Source organism: the organism of the source record quoted next, unplaced genomic scaffold, assembly GCF_019419815.1.
Source record: "Pyrus x bretschneideri cultivar Hongxiangsu unplaced genomic scaffold, Pyrus_bretschneideri_v1 Contig9, whole genome shotgun sequence".
Taxonomy (NCBI): domain Eukaryota; kingdom Viridiplantae; phylum Streptophyta; class Magnoliopsida; order Rosales; family Rosaceae; genus Pyrus; species Pyrus x bretschneideri.
The window spans coordinates 673,465-687,959 of record NW_025999831.1 but is presented as its reverse complement, the minus strand read 5'-3'; the positions used below and the strand labels follow the sequence as shown (position 1 = coordinate 687,959).

The 14,495-nt window shown below is 37.1% G+C and overlaps 2 protein-coding genes across 2 annotated transcripts; both read right to left on the bottom strand.

The window, feature by feature from the left end:
• Nucleotides 1-1,261: 1,261 nt before the first annotated feature.
• On the bottom strand, nt 1,262-8,547 carry LOC103944303 (serine/threonine-protein kinase CTR1). Its single transcript, XM_009354728.2, is given in 17 exon segments — nt 1,262-1,760; nt 1,848-1,882; nt 1,884-1,943; nt 2,044-2,175; nt 2,254-2,322; nt 2,582-2,680; nt 2,794-2,878; nt 3,031-3,131; nt 3,242-3,310; nt 3,399-3,439; nt 3,593-3,751; nt 3,854-3,979; nt 5,056-5,264; nt 5,661-5,764; nt 6,224-6,365; nt 6,453-6,754; nt 7,867-8,547. Coding segments are annotated over 17 exon segments (2,349 nt in total). The 5' UTR covers nt 8,374-8,547; the 3' UTR covers nt 1,262-1,651.
• A 2,986-nt stretch (nt 8,548-11,533) lies between these two features.
• Nucleotides 11,534-14,266, bottom strand: LOC103944302. The gene is made up of 4 exons (XM_009354726.3): nt 13,848-14,266; nt 12,850-13,231; nt 12,140-12,703; nt 11,534-12,013 (listed from the first exon to the last, which is right to left on the bottom strand). Exons 2-4 carry the CDS (start codon nt 13,228-13,230, stop codon nt 11,765-11,767), a joined length of 1,194 nt encoding a protein of 397 aa, XP_009353001.2. The 5' UTR covers nt 13,231; nt 13,848-14,266; the 3' UTR covers nt 11,534-11,764.
• Between the last annotated feature and the right edge of the window lie 229 nt (nt 14,267-14,495).

The following is a 14,495-nucleotide window of genomic DNA, read 5'->3' as shown; positions in this document are numbered from 1 at the left end:
CGTATTCTTGTCTCTTGTTTTATGAATTTTTCGTGTTCACACATACACCTCACATTTTCTATACACCACATTTCTCAAATCTTATAACAATCATTTTTAATTTTCAAGGGATTGAATCTAAACATTTGAATGTTTAGTTTGCTGAATGATTTCAAAATGAACGATTCGAAAAATGTTTAGACTAGAGAAAAAAGGTAAGAGTTTTATAGGACTGGTGCAATGGTAATGTTCTGGATGGTTTGTCTAGAAAGAAATACCAGGATGTTTAAACATAAATTTGGAGACTGAATTAAAAAATAAAGGATAAGTATTGGGAATTGCTTTGGGTCTCGGTTTCCAATGATTTAAAGAATGCCCCTTCTTGTTGAATGTTAACATTTTCTTAGATTTCTCTTGGCTAGAGGGTTATGTGTCTTTTAACTGCATTTCACTTTCTTTGACACTGACTAACATTCAATTGAAATAGATTCCTATAGTTGCTACCCTTTTTCTCAAGGGTGGCCACAGAAAATGTTGCCTTTCTTAATCGCTAAACTTTTCACTTTAGGATGACAAGATAGGTTTTCCCAGACATATGCTGTCATTCATATATTGAAGAACTAGGTCTCCATCTTTCTAATACAAATAACATAAAAGAACCAACAAATTTGATGGGGATTGGCACCAAATGATTCCATTAGACTTTCGAAATTACCTTCTCTCAATACATGTGGAAGGTACATTGATTTCGTGTACCATTCGTCAAAAATAATTTTTCTCAATCAATATGTATGTAATTTCATTGGTTAAGATTTCGTTCAATAATTGAGAGTGGAAGGGGTTTTAATAGTTGAAGAAGAGGAATAATACGCTAAAAGTAATTTGAAATGTATTTAGAATTTTTTTATTTTTATTTTTTAACCTAATAAGGTTAAAATTAACATTGCATAGTGGGATAAATAAGTTATTTAATATTAAATTTTAATGTGAGGTGCATTCAACATTTTGTGGAGTGCTAATATTAAAAGCCAAATTTTATTTTATGAACATTTTAACTTCAAAATATTTAGATTGCAATAAATATTAAAAATTACTAAACCAATTTAAATTTGAACCGTTAGATCTTTTTCTTTTACCGTTGGATTTGATGATATTAGATCTTAACCGTTAAATTCAATGAATTTATAAATATTAAACAAACAAAAAACACATCTGATGAGCCAACCCACCAATCCAGGAAAAATCCTGACCTAAATTTACCTCATAAATGCGAAACAAAGCATGCTAGGAAAGATGTAATCGATTCTAGTAACGCTCTTTTATGTACAAAATTATAACACAGAAATTATATAACTTCCCCATGATGGCGAGAAGAGACGGCAATGCAGACACTGTTGGCACTCATAGTTGCCTTCATTTGGTTAAGAATCCAAATGCTGAATCGGCGATAAGAGCAGAAATGTACAATGGCTCTGCAACCAGTTGACACAGAACAAGCATCGGAAATTATGCATACGAGTTCATTGGACCGGAAACTGACCAAGCAAACTAAAACTAAGAATACATATCTAAGTAATGGGCATACCCGAGACTATGAACAGCACGTATGCCCGCCACACATCGATTCTCTAAAGAATGGTGTATTATGTGCATGAATAAGACTCGTTCCCGTTCAGGTGAGTAATGGCATATTTGCATGACTAGGTTGAGTCACAGGATCTTTTATCAATGGCGTCAAAGATTCCATGATACTAGCAAATGAAGGTCGTTTCCAGGGTTCGCTGCAGCATGAATTTGTTATTAGAGAAAACAGGGAAATTTTTATATGTAAGTCAGTTTAATTTATTGAATTAGAGTCTCAAACTCACTTAGCCCAGCAAGCCTCAATTATAGCCGCCACACTGTGGATTCACATCATGCGGAATGTCCAGCCTTTTGTTATAAACCGCAACAGCTGAGACAACCTACGGAACATAGAATAGAAAGGCTACGTGTCATCAGGTCTAAAAGATATTCCGCATTTCCCTTTTCTAATCTACAGAGCATAATCATCATAACACAAACCTGCAGTGGATTTAAATTACCCCACGGCCGTTGCAATGTTGCGAGTTCCCACAATATTACACCGTAACTGTAAACATCTGACTTCTCATTTGACGGTTCATTACGCAGGACTTCTGGTGCCATCCATTCAGCCTAAAGAAAATAGAGGGGAATTTTCAACCACCTTATAATTGAAACTTCCAGGTTGTTTGTCTAGTTAAAAAAACTTACAGTCCCAGCAGCTGATTTTGGGGAAAGGAACGTGCTTGCCTTCGAACGGGAAAGACCAAAATCACCAACCTAAACCACAAAACAGGTAAGAAAAATGGTGTAAACGATGCAGTAAATAAACAAATATTGGCGCACTTAGTCATGTTCATTTTCAAATACATAACTTATAGTCGAGCACGACCCACTGAAAATTAAACTCCTGTGAGCCTAGAGAAATCATGTAGCAGTTTGATCATTCACCAAGCTCAGTAACCAGTTAAATGAAAATCAATGGTCCATTCCAAGCGCTTAAGGCATAAGCAAACTAAATGCTGTAGGAGATCCTTACCTTCACTGTATAATGTTTGTCTACCAACAGATTTAGAGATTTTAAATCACGATGAACAATGGGAGGTTTGTGTCTATGAAGATAATTCATTCCCCTTGCCTGTGAAAAATTTCAGATCATGTACAAGCACACAGTGAATAGAAACTAAAATATAAAAACTGAAAAGGAAGAATAAGATGCTACAGAAGAATAAGAAGTCTTCATATACACACCACATCATGAGCCATTTTCAAGCGGCTGTTCTCATCCAATGCCTCCCTTGCGCCAGGTTTCTGCAAAAGCGTAAACAAGCTACCTCTGCAATTAAGAGCCAACAATTCAGATCATTAAAGACTTTGAAAAAAAAAAAAAAAATCTCTTAACATGGTATAAATGTCTAATACATATGAAAGTTCCTATTGTGGGGATGGCAGTGTGGGGCGGTGTACAAAAAGAGGACATCACAAAACCTTGATAAATATTCCGTGACTATGGACAAGTTTGGGGGCTTGGTAACTGCACCCATAAAGAGAACAATGTTTGGATGCCGCAGGTCCTTCATTATAGTAACCTATCAAACAAAAGAAGGTGAAGCTTATCTCAAATTCAAGACGAAGAAAGTACACTGGAACCAATTATGTACTTAAATTCAATGCGTCCAAACATTCTGCCATCATGTACCTCACTCAAAAATTCTTTAAAGCGTTCTTCATGTAAATCTTGCTCCATAAGAATCTTTACAGCAACATCCTTAAATGTACAACTTTTTATCAGTATTATGAATAAATGGCTATACAAGAAGTTATGAGGGCAGAGTGTAAACAGATTAGGTGCTTACAGAGCCATGCCAATCAGCACGATGAACAGTTCCAAAAGAACCTGCAAATGAACAATACCATTTTTTACAGCCTCAAACTAACTAATATGAACTGCATTACGTACATGAAGGGCATATGAGCTCTTCATGTTCATGATATTACATAAGCTTTCATGTTTGTAACATTAATGGAAGGAAACTGGAGGGTAAGATACCTGCACCAATTTTCTCTTTTAATACGAGATCACTCCATGGGATGTCCAAATTCCCTACGTTGAGTGCGAGCCCTTTACTTGGTTTACTAGGAACCAGTCGAACACCCTCAACAAACCTAGAGTTTGTAACTGTATCCACCTTTGGGCGATCTCTATGCCCTACAGGCAGCATACGTGTTAGAGGGATTGGAACATTTACCATGGGTGGTGTGTGCACAATATTCTGAGAACGATTAAACAATTGGGGATTTCTATCATCACCACTTGTCTCAGGAATTTTTGCATGTGCAGAGGTGTAGCCACTGAAACTTGAAAAAAGGTTTTTTCCCTCTGTACTCTTCCTATCAAATTGTTTAGGATACATATTGTCCTCATCAACAGCACTTCCTGTGATGATAGAAAGCACCATGGGTGAATTAGAATCGTCATGACAGATGAATGCCAATTTACCAGACAAAGTATAGACAAGACCACAACATAGTTATACCTTGAATTATAGGTACAGGTTTAACAGATAATGAAAATCCAAAAGAGATGATGATGATGAATACTAATTTACAGTTCAATGTAAACATAACCACAACATAGTTATTGCTAGAATTCTACATGCCAAGGGTGAATAGATGAGGAAATTTGGAGTTGTATTAATAGATAACGTTTTATACGATCCCAATGTAAATATGACTGGCATACCCATTACTTGAACCATGTGCAAAGGCATAACAGAAAATAAAGCTCACTTATTTGCAACTAGATCATCAACATTCAATTTTCCATTCTAAAAATTTCAAAACCATCTGCAGTTATCTGACATTAATATGCATCTATCCTAACCCCAAAGAATCAATAAAGAGCTAAATGAGGTCAAACTAAATAAAGCATCAGCACACCATATAATTGTTTTGAGGTCCTACTTTCAGGCAGAGGGTATCATAGAAAGTTCTTGTATGTAGCATAAGACACCTCCAAGTTATTGTTACTAGGGAAGGCGTGCTTGCATTAATCTCAGGCAACTAAAATTTAGAATAAATAAGATTATTTATTGTGGAAGAGCCTGTACAGTAGATTTATTAAATGTATGTGTCAAAGCATGCATGGAAATGTGTGTATGCGTGTCCATAGAGACAGTCACAACTGTGTCTGCATATATTATTACAGGTTCTGCAATTGTAATCATAATATAAGTAATGCATCGAACCATATTCCAAGTTTTCTTTTAGGATTTTCTGGATCAAAGTATCTGCAATTCTACACCATACTGTACCTGCATCCTATAATTATGTCTATTCCTAATTGTGTTTATTCAAGAACAGATTGTCATAAAACAAATCAGCAACGACCACATATGACACCATTTCTCTGTATATATGTCTATATGATCAGCATTTCAGTTTTTTTTTTAATTTTTTGTAAATACATACATACATACATACATATCATTGCTTTTACAATCAAACAATTACCTGCAGAAGATTCATCAAAAACAAGATTAAGCGATTGACAGTCCGAGAAATACTGATTAGCCAGTAACCTGAAATCAATGGTAGGTTCAACTGGCTTTTGTCTTGGAAAGCGCAGTGGTGAAGAAATTGAGATGGATGATGGGCCATTGAGCAAGGAATCAGGCTCGCACAAGTAACCTGGATTTGCAATCAAATCAACTAAATACTCCCTGAAGTGAAACAAAGACACCATATCAGATGTCTCCACCAGTTTGATAACAAGGAAATTAAATTTGGGACACTCTTGATTCTCCAAATAGAGAAATATTCTCTCCAACTCTAATTTGACCATGCTCGTTTTCCTATATAATTTTTTTAACACAAAGGAGGAAGGCAGTGCAAAGCAGGCTCGACGGCTTGTTCAGGAAGGTGGCAATGACTGATGAACGACAGAAAACCAAAGGTATAGACAAAGAAATTCAAACAAATACAAATATGATGAATAACTTTTTACCAAAGCATAACTCGAATAATTTTTGCAGTTATGCACCAGGCAGCTCTAAAAGTAAACAGCGTTACCAATTCGAACTATTGATAAACACAAAAGTTCAAAAATAATAGCATACCTGTCCTGCTCAAACCGGACAAGACAAGAGGAGGCATCATCCCTTGTACAATATTTACAGCCTTTGGCAATTCGACAAGGTAAACCAATTGTATCAGCCAGAACCTTCAAAGATAGACATGGAGCTTGTTAGTAGTATCATATTGTAATCAAATGAATAAAGAATAATATTAACTTATGAATCAGACGAACTATAATTAACAGATAAAGATTGCCATTAGTATATAGGAACTGTTATTAACACTCCAAAAATCTCAATTTGCACTCCTCACAAGTGTATTTTTCTTTCTAAATATAGAAAAATTGGAGTGCCAACTGAGAGTTTTGGAATGCCAATAACAATTCCGTTAGTATATAAGTCAAGGGTTAAATTCTCTCTGTCCTTATCAAACTAAGCCTTCAAACCGAAAACACAAAAAAAAAAAAAAAAAGTTTTATTTATTATCAAATAAAAGAGAACAATTCTCTCTTTTCATGAAAAACATAGCTCTAACATACAAATTATCAAGTTAAATAGACTTCTTTCAAGGTAAGTAAATATATCAAATCATACAGGCTCCTTACTTTGAATAATAAAGCACGATGTCTACATAGGCCAACAGAAAGGCTGCCTATTGGAACAACTACAGATCCGCAATCTTTCAGATCATCACTGCTCTCCCTCCATATGGACAATATTTCATCCTCTCCTACGGAAGCTGAACCCCTTGTGATAGCAACAAAATTCAGTTACATGTGAATGGCAGACATAGATGTCCTAGACAGATGTGGACAGAAGATACAGAAAACTTACCCCATGCGACTGCATACAAGTTTTGCCATCTGATCTACAATCTCTTTCATAGTTATGCAAGTACGAGAAATGGTTAAAACCCTATTTTGGAGCTCCTTTAGACTGGGATCGCTACGTCGATCAATTAAAACCACTTCAATACTTGAACCAATGCCAGGATCAACAGACCTTAATGAATCAATTGATGGTATACGACCATTTTCTTGCAGATCAGTGCACACAGTCCATACATACTGATCTATTCCATGAATTAGGTAAAATCCATCAGGCACTTTGTCAAAGTACGACAGGCAGCCATTCACCTGTTGCACATCATATCAATACGATAGGATTAATTCATCTATCACCACAAAACATAAACCATTTGTAAGAACGAAGTTGTTCAAAATCATTTCTAAACTCCATTATCTTTCTGAGAAATTTTGGGTTGGAAGAAAGAAAATGGAATAAATAATCTCTTTTTAGATATCTGACATGTAACGTTATTAGGTTGTAAATTTGACGAATAACATGATTTCACTTGATCCAGTCAGGCAACATAGCATACCATACTGTCTTACAAGAGAAAACTACTCCCTGCATACCTATATACATGTATAAACATAAGTGTATTACGGTTATAGCTATTACATAAACCTAACTTCCATAAAAAACGATTGTACTAAGTGAGTCCTGATTCATTGGCAACTTCAAAATCCCAGTTACTGTACGGTTAGACCCAAAATGCATCATATTACTGATTTCCATTACTGATTATCTTCTCTTTCATAACATTTTTGTGAATCCGGTAGATCAGTTTTACTTTTAACGATGTTATCTAGATCCGCTCAAAAACAGAGCTGCAATCTGACATAGGATCAAACAGTATGTCAGTATATACAACACCATTTTTTAAGAAATAGAATGCATAATATAATGTCAGAATTGCCCCATTTTTTGTTAACATGAGGTCATACATTGTTCAGTGATCAATTGCTCGCTCAACCAATACGCTAGATTGTAAATGGAATCTAGTTCAATCAGAAATATTGCTTTCTTGTTTGATGTGGAGCGTGTGGAAGAATGAAATAATAGGATATTTGAGATAAAGGTTAGTTTTTCAAACCTGGTATTTAGAAATCCCACATGTCATTCGTACACGCAATGGAAATTTAATTCAAGCTATGTAAATGTAGAGCAATAATGAGATAATGCAGCTTGTGAATTCAAATTCCATGAAGAAATGCATAATGTTTTCACAAAAATATTCAGAAATCGCTCCGGCCATTCCATTGATAACTAACCATTCTATAACATATTTCACACACTGAGCAAAGAACTCAGCTCTAGAGAACGAGACCGACTCAATTAACAAAGCAAGGCAGCAAACCATGCAACTAATGAAACATGGTCTCAGAAGCAGAATAAACCTTACCCAAAACCGATGCGAAATGGCAACAACGGAGCCCCATGTCCTAGACATTGAATCATCGAGCACTGCATCCAAGAAGTTAGGATCATCGGCGCATGTGGCCTCCGATGAGAGCCGAAGAGCCAAAGCCAGCTGCAGCTGATAACTCTCCTCAGTCTGCTGAGCCCAGCTCTTCCAGGAAGACGAGTCGCCGCCACAGCTACCGCTGGTGGTCGCAACAGCTCCATCCACACTCTTCATTCGAAATTCACCCCCTACACCACTAACCTTGAACACATCGTCCAGCACGTACCCGAACCCGCTCGACTGCCTCTGCAACCAGGCCGACGAGTACGGGTTCCCGGCACGAATCGCTTGCTGATTCGCCCGGTAATCGGCTCCGGTTACCCAATCGAGCCCTCTGTCGCATTTCCCCTTGTTCTTGCTCTCCGTCTCGTAAAACGCCGCTGTCTGGTCGTCGGGGTCTTGGCTCAGAAGCTTGTAGTTGGATCTCCTACCGGGCATTTCCATCGAGAATTGGGACAAATCAGTTCGTCAGAAAACCCTAGAAATTCTTAAACCCGTCATCGTTCAAAAAAATTGAAGTCTGAGGACTCAGAGGACTCTACAGAGAAGGTCTGAGTTTCTCTCTCTAGAACTTCCACTGTCGGAGTGAGAAAAAGCGAAAGCGACAGTGAGGTTTCATTCGGTGGCGTCATCGTAATTAATATTATTCTTTTAATTTAATTTATATCTTTTTTTATTTAATTAAAATCATTTTTTTCCTTCACACGCGCTCGACTCGAATAATTTTATTCTTTCCTTTTGTCCGCGATTAAGACTTGTTTAATGGGGGTTTTGGGGATAATAAATTATAGGGTTATGACAGTTGGCAGTTGGGTAGTGAATCTAGTGATTTTATCAGCTTTATTTAGGTTGAGGTACATGCATTATTTTTAAATTTTTTTAAGTTGGGTTCAATTCTATGCATGCATCTTGTCAGTTTCTTTTGTTATTATGGTTTTCTTTAATTGAATTTGCTTGTTATTTTTTAATGGAAAATTATCCCCGAATGATTCTTGTTATGAGATTCTAGGGATTTCGTGATCATAATCGTTTATTGTACATCGTGCGGTTAATTTTCGTTAGATATTATTTATATTTAATTTTAAATTTTAAATTTTGAAATAATTTCTGATCGCACAATGTACGATAAACGGTCACGATTATAAGATCCCTAAGGAAAAGGATGAGGATCATTTTCCTTTCTTAATGATCTATTAGTTATAACTCGAAAAAAAGCGATTAAAGTCCTCGCCGCTCTGCATATCTCAATCAAGAAACGACACTTGGAACCACACAATTTGTAGTGTATATGACAAACACTGAGCAGCTAGCCAAGTGCATAGCGAATAGTGGTGTGATTCAGATTTTCAACGAATCAGGTCCAAACCACTATGAGCTTCCCGACAAATCTTAGGAAAGAAAGACATGATAGTAAAGGCTTGGTTGCTAGAAACAACAACGACGTAGGTTGCTAGAAACAACGATGACATAGGTTTATGAGAAAATGTGGCCGCTTCTTCTTTAATCCTGAAATATTTGCAATTTAATGTAATTATTTGCATTCCTTCCCTTCTAAGCGTTCTTATTCTTTATTGTGATAATAATAGTGTAAATTTGTGTTACTAATCCAAATGTTATAATATATGTTTGTAGTGAGTGGAGGTCATGTGACAAGTGCTATACCCACATAGAGTATTGGTAAAAACTAATAATATGTTCATTCACAAAGAATATAATGGAAAAGAATGAGTATCATTCTTGTTCACGTGTTCACTAACAACTCAAATAATGAAAAAATAAGCGAGTCTCATAGGTTTTGGGTATGGCCTACCTGAAAAATGAAGGGATCTCATTAACATAGAGTGTGGTTGTTACTCATTCCTCGTACACTATCACGCCTATTCCTTCTCATCCACGTACCATGTAAGTAAACATACCCAAAGTCGTTGCCTCATAAGTACTCTTAGAGCAACTCCACCGTGGTGGATTGCTCAGGGGACAGGCCAGAGAAAAGGGGTCGAGGCCTTGTGGATTCGCTCCAACGTGAAGGAGCCCAAGTGGAGGTGGAGGCCCGAGTTCCGGGCCTGTGAAGAATTGCCAGTCCGAGAGCCCGAGTGGATGTGACGCTAGCGCTGACGTCAGCCCGGTGTCAGGCCTTTTTTTATTTTTTTTTTGTCAGGCGTGTGCACCCCACTCGCGCGTGAGGGTGCGTTGCCTGACATATTTTCAAAAAAATCAGCCCACTTTTCAAACTGAAATGTTACCATTAGGAAGCCATGTTGCTTCCCACGGTGCGTTCGATCTCAACGGCTCTTTAAAATGGGTCGTCCGATATGCAATGGTAATAAAAAAATTGATTTAATATCAACCGTTTGATATGAGATCAACGGTTGATATTAATCTGTTTTATAAATAAAAAAAATAAAAGAAAAAATAGTTTTAAAATTAAGAAAAGTTACCGTTGTGACACGTGGCACAATCTGATTCGTCATCTTTCCTTCTACGCTCTTCATCCTCTTCCCTCTCATTTTGCCACCTGGAGATTGAACATTCCTTCTGATTGGTCAAACAATTCTTCCTCTTTCTGATCGAGTTCCTGCATCATCCTTGAGGAAGAAGAAGACATTGTAAGAAAGAAGTAGAAACTATGAATAATGATAGAAATTTTTGTGAAGAATGAAGTAGAAACTATGAATAATGATAGAGATCTTGAGAAAATTAGTGTGAGATTTGTGAGGATGGATAGTGGATTATATGGAGAATTCAGAAATGATTAGGTTGTAGATAATGTCACGTGGCATGCTGTCATTCATTAAAAATCTGATGGAAATCTATCCTTAAAGATTGTAAACAGATTATGACACGTAGCGCGACATGATTGGTTAATAATCTTATCAGAAATCCATCACCAATAATTGTATTTTCGGATAATGACACATGGTATGCCGTCATTCGTTAAAAATCTGATGGAAATCTATCCTCAAATATTGTAAACAGATTATGACACGTGACGCAACGTGATTGGTTAATAATCTTATCAGAAATCCATTACCAATAATTGTATTTTCGGATAATGACACGTGACACAACAAGTACGATTAAAAATCTTATCGGAAATCCATCCCCAATAATTGTCTTTTCGGATTTTATGTCAAGTGACGCAACGAGAACGATTAAAAATCTTATCCAAAATTACAAATAAAATTATTTTGCATTATTTAATAATACTTCGGATAATGACACGTGGCGCAACGAGAACGATTAAAAATCTTATCCGAAATTACAATAAAATTATTTTGTATTATTTTATAAATAAAAAATACTAATATTTTATTACCTATTGCCAGTGCTATTGAAGTGCAACAGTAGAGATGCAAAAGGCGATTACTGTTCATTAAGGGCAGTTACTATTCATTAGGTGGATAGCATAGTGTATTGCCTGGGGGGAGGTTTCACACGTTGGAGTTGCTCTTATGATCAATTGTATTCGTACGCAAGAATTCCGACATACAAGACTTGCATCTCATCGATGGCCGAAAAATACAACAATACTAAAATTTGGTTACACGAGAGAATCTCTCCTACCAACCGCTGCAATTGCACCAGTACTGCTCTGCTAAAAAAATTTGAGAATTAAAGGACCATATATTGCAGTACACAACTACCATTCAAACTGATCAGAAAAATTTTCTTCTGATATGTGGAGTGGAAACATATTTAGGACCGAAGCAGAAAGTGATCACAACCTGAAACCAAGTAATCAATCCCAATTACAACTGCAGATTCGTTTCGCCTGGTTCCACATACCAAAACACATTACATGCACCTGCCTAATTCTACAGTAGTACGGTGCAAATCAAATTTTGCCTAGTAAACGGTCTTTCACAAAACCGTCAATCACATCAATTTCAGCCATTGCACCATTCTTTGTACGAGGAAGGATAAGTTTAACTCCGAGTTCATCCCTAATCGTCTTCAAATGTTTCTCTGTGAAAGGATTGTTCCACATCATGGCGTTCATGGCCGGTGCAACATATAAAGGCTTGTTGTGATCCCATGCATATACAACTGAGGAGAGTAGATTGTCACACAATCCCCGGGCAATCTGCAATAATACAGGAGATTATCGATTAAAATACAAATTTTACACATGAAACCAGATAATAAATCAAAGAAACAAAGTTCATGTGAAAAACCAGTAACGAAGAATTCAAGATTGTTAAACATTTACCTTGGCTAGTGTGTTTGCTGACAATGGGGCAATAACCATTATATCAGCCCAATGGCGAAGATAAATGGGACACGCACTATCATATTCTGTGTTCCATCTGGACAATTCTTCTTCGTCGGTGTAGAGTATTACATCCTTGGGGAGTGATGCTCTATCGATGAAATGAAATAATGCACTTGTGGCAATTGCTCTTACTTCTGACCATCCAGAGAAACTATGGCAGAGGTGAGCAAACTTTATGGCAGCTACACTCCCGCTAGCAGCGAGTAGAATCCGTGGCTTCCTCAGAGAATTGTCTTGTAGTGCATCCAATGCAGCAACCCTGTTGAATTTGTGAGCGTAAAAGAGTCTTACAGTGGAGTTGATTGTAGAAGGCTCAGCCATTTCACCACGGATAGGTGGGATGAGTGAAATTCCTAGGTTATCAATAGACATCACATGTAGCTCGGTGAAGGGATTGCTCCACATCAAGGCGTTCATGGCTGGCGCAACAAACAAAGGCTTTTTCCAGTCCCATGCATTTACAAGACAGGTGAGTAGATTGTCACACAATCTCTCAGCAATCTACAAAAGCATGGGACGTTTATTTAAAATATAGAAGATATAAAGAAGTAAAAAGTATAGATTTCATACATGAAATTAACCTGACAACATAGAAAACAAGGAAACAATTTTAAGTAATGATATTTCCAGATAATATGAAATATCACCTTGCCTAGTGTGTTTGCTGACAATGGAGAAATAACCATGATATCAGCCCATTTTTTAAGCTCGATGTGAAGCACGCTATCTCCAATTTTCCTCCAACTGGCCCACTCATCCCCATCAGTGTAAATAATCACATCCTTTGGAAGCGATGCTCGATCAATGAAACACAAAGATGCTCTTGTGGCAACTGCTTTTACTTCCGCCCATTGAGAAAAAATCTGGCAGAGGCTGACAAACTTTAGGGCAGCTACACTTCCAGTAGTAGCAAGTAAAATCCGAGGCTTCCTCATAGCATCACTGCTTTGCACTGGCTCCTCTCTGCTACTGCTATTCCCAGGTTCATTGCCAGCCACCGCTTCAAAAGATGCCATCAAATTCTTCATCCTATATTCACACAAGATATCAAGACCTAAACCATTGAAGCTATTCTCATGTGCACAGCTAGGATTGATCCCAGAAAACCGAAAAAAAAAAAAAAGGCAGGAGAAAAATAAAACTAGACTCAAGAAGGCCACATCTTGTCATGCTCAACCCTTACGAACATTTTATCCCAGTCAAGCACATTGAGGGCCAATTCAAGCCAACTCTAAAAATTTAAAACTTTGATCGAAACACGACAACCTTCTAAATTTCTCCAAAACAAGAAACAATTCAATGGAAAAGAAAAAGGAAAACCGGGAAAATCTATCTATACCAAGGTCCAAGAACAACATTTTTACCTCGTGATTATTCGTGAACTTAGAGTGGAAATTTATAGAATGGGTTGGTTCTACATCTATCTAAGTCCATATTCTTACCGAAAAAAACTAGAAAGTTGCAATCTTTAGAAAACCCATTAAACAATTCAATGAATAAACACAAGAAAACTACTAAACTTGCTGATTTCTTCAATGGTTTGAAAAGACATGAAGAAATATAAACATTTTCTGGAGAATGAAAGAAAATTGTGTAAGCCCTTAAGGATATCTTGCAGAATTTCTAAAGCTTCTGAAAAACTGACCGTTCTTTCCGCCTGAGTGTGCCGCGAAGATGAAAGGGTATTTCTTGCTGATCTTGAATGAAGCCTCTGCCTCTATCTTTTCTCTCAGCGACATTCTATCAAACACCTTCGGTGCACTTATATAATCCCTCCCTTTTGCCTCCCGCTCGATCCCAGCAACTAACGACTAACTGACTTGCTGACGTGGCCTGTTTGAAGTCTAGTTCTGGTTCAGCTATGAAATCTATGACTGATTGCCGGACGACGTCGTATCGGGATCGGAGTGGCGGGGTTCGGGGTGTGATGGTATTTTACAGGAGAAATATGTGATTGAATAAGCCGTTGCGATCCGAGGCCTTTGAGGCTTCCATCTTACAAAACTCAACTATCAAGATCAAGTTGTGGCCAGGGGTGACTCTGTGGGTCCGAAAATGATGGATAACTGCAACTTGTAGTTCTTCTTAAAAAAAATAAAAAATAAAATAAAAAGAACTATCAAGGTCAAGTGCATGGGTGAGGGCAAATTTGTCCATATCTTTTAAAGGACTAATACGAATTTATATTTATAGGAAGATGATCATCTCCAGATTCACTTTGTAGAGATTTTAAGGCTCTTCACATCCCAATCGTTCATAATATATAGTGCGGTCAGTTTTCGTCAGGTATCAT

What these genes read in the sequence shown, in the direction of transcription:
- LOC103944302 (XM_009354726.3), bottom strand. Translation starts at nt 13,230, where the DNA reads ATGAAGAATTTGATGGCATCTTTTGAAGCGGTGGCTGGCAATGAACCT. An exon ending in CAGCAAACACACTAGGCAAG is followed by an intron (nt 12,704 to 12,849) that starts GTGATATTTCAT and finishes ATGCTTTTGTAG; the next exon opens with ATTGCTGAGAGATTGTGTGA. An exon ending in CAGCAAACACACTAGCCAAG is followed by an intron (nt 12,014 to 12,139) that starts GTAAATGTTTAA and finishes GTATTATTGCAG; the next exon opens with ATTGCCCGGGGATTGTGTGA.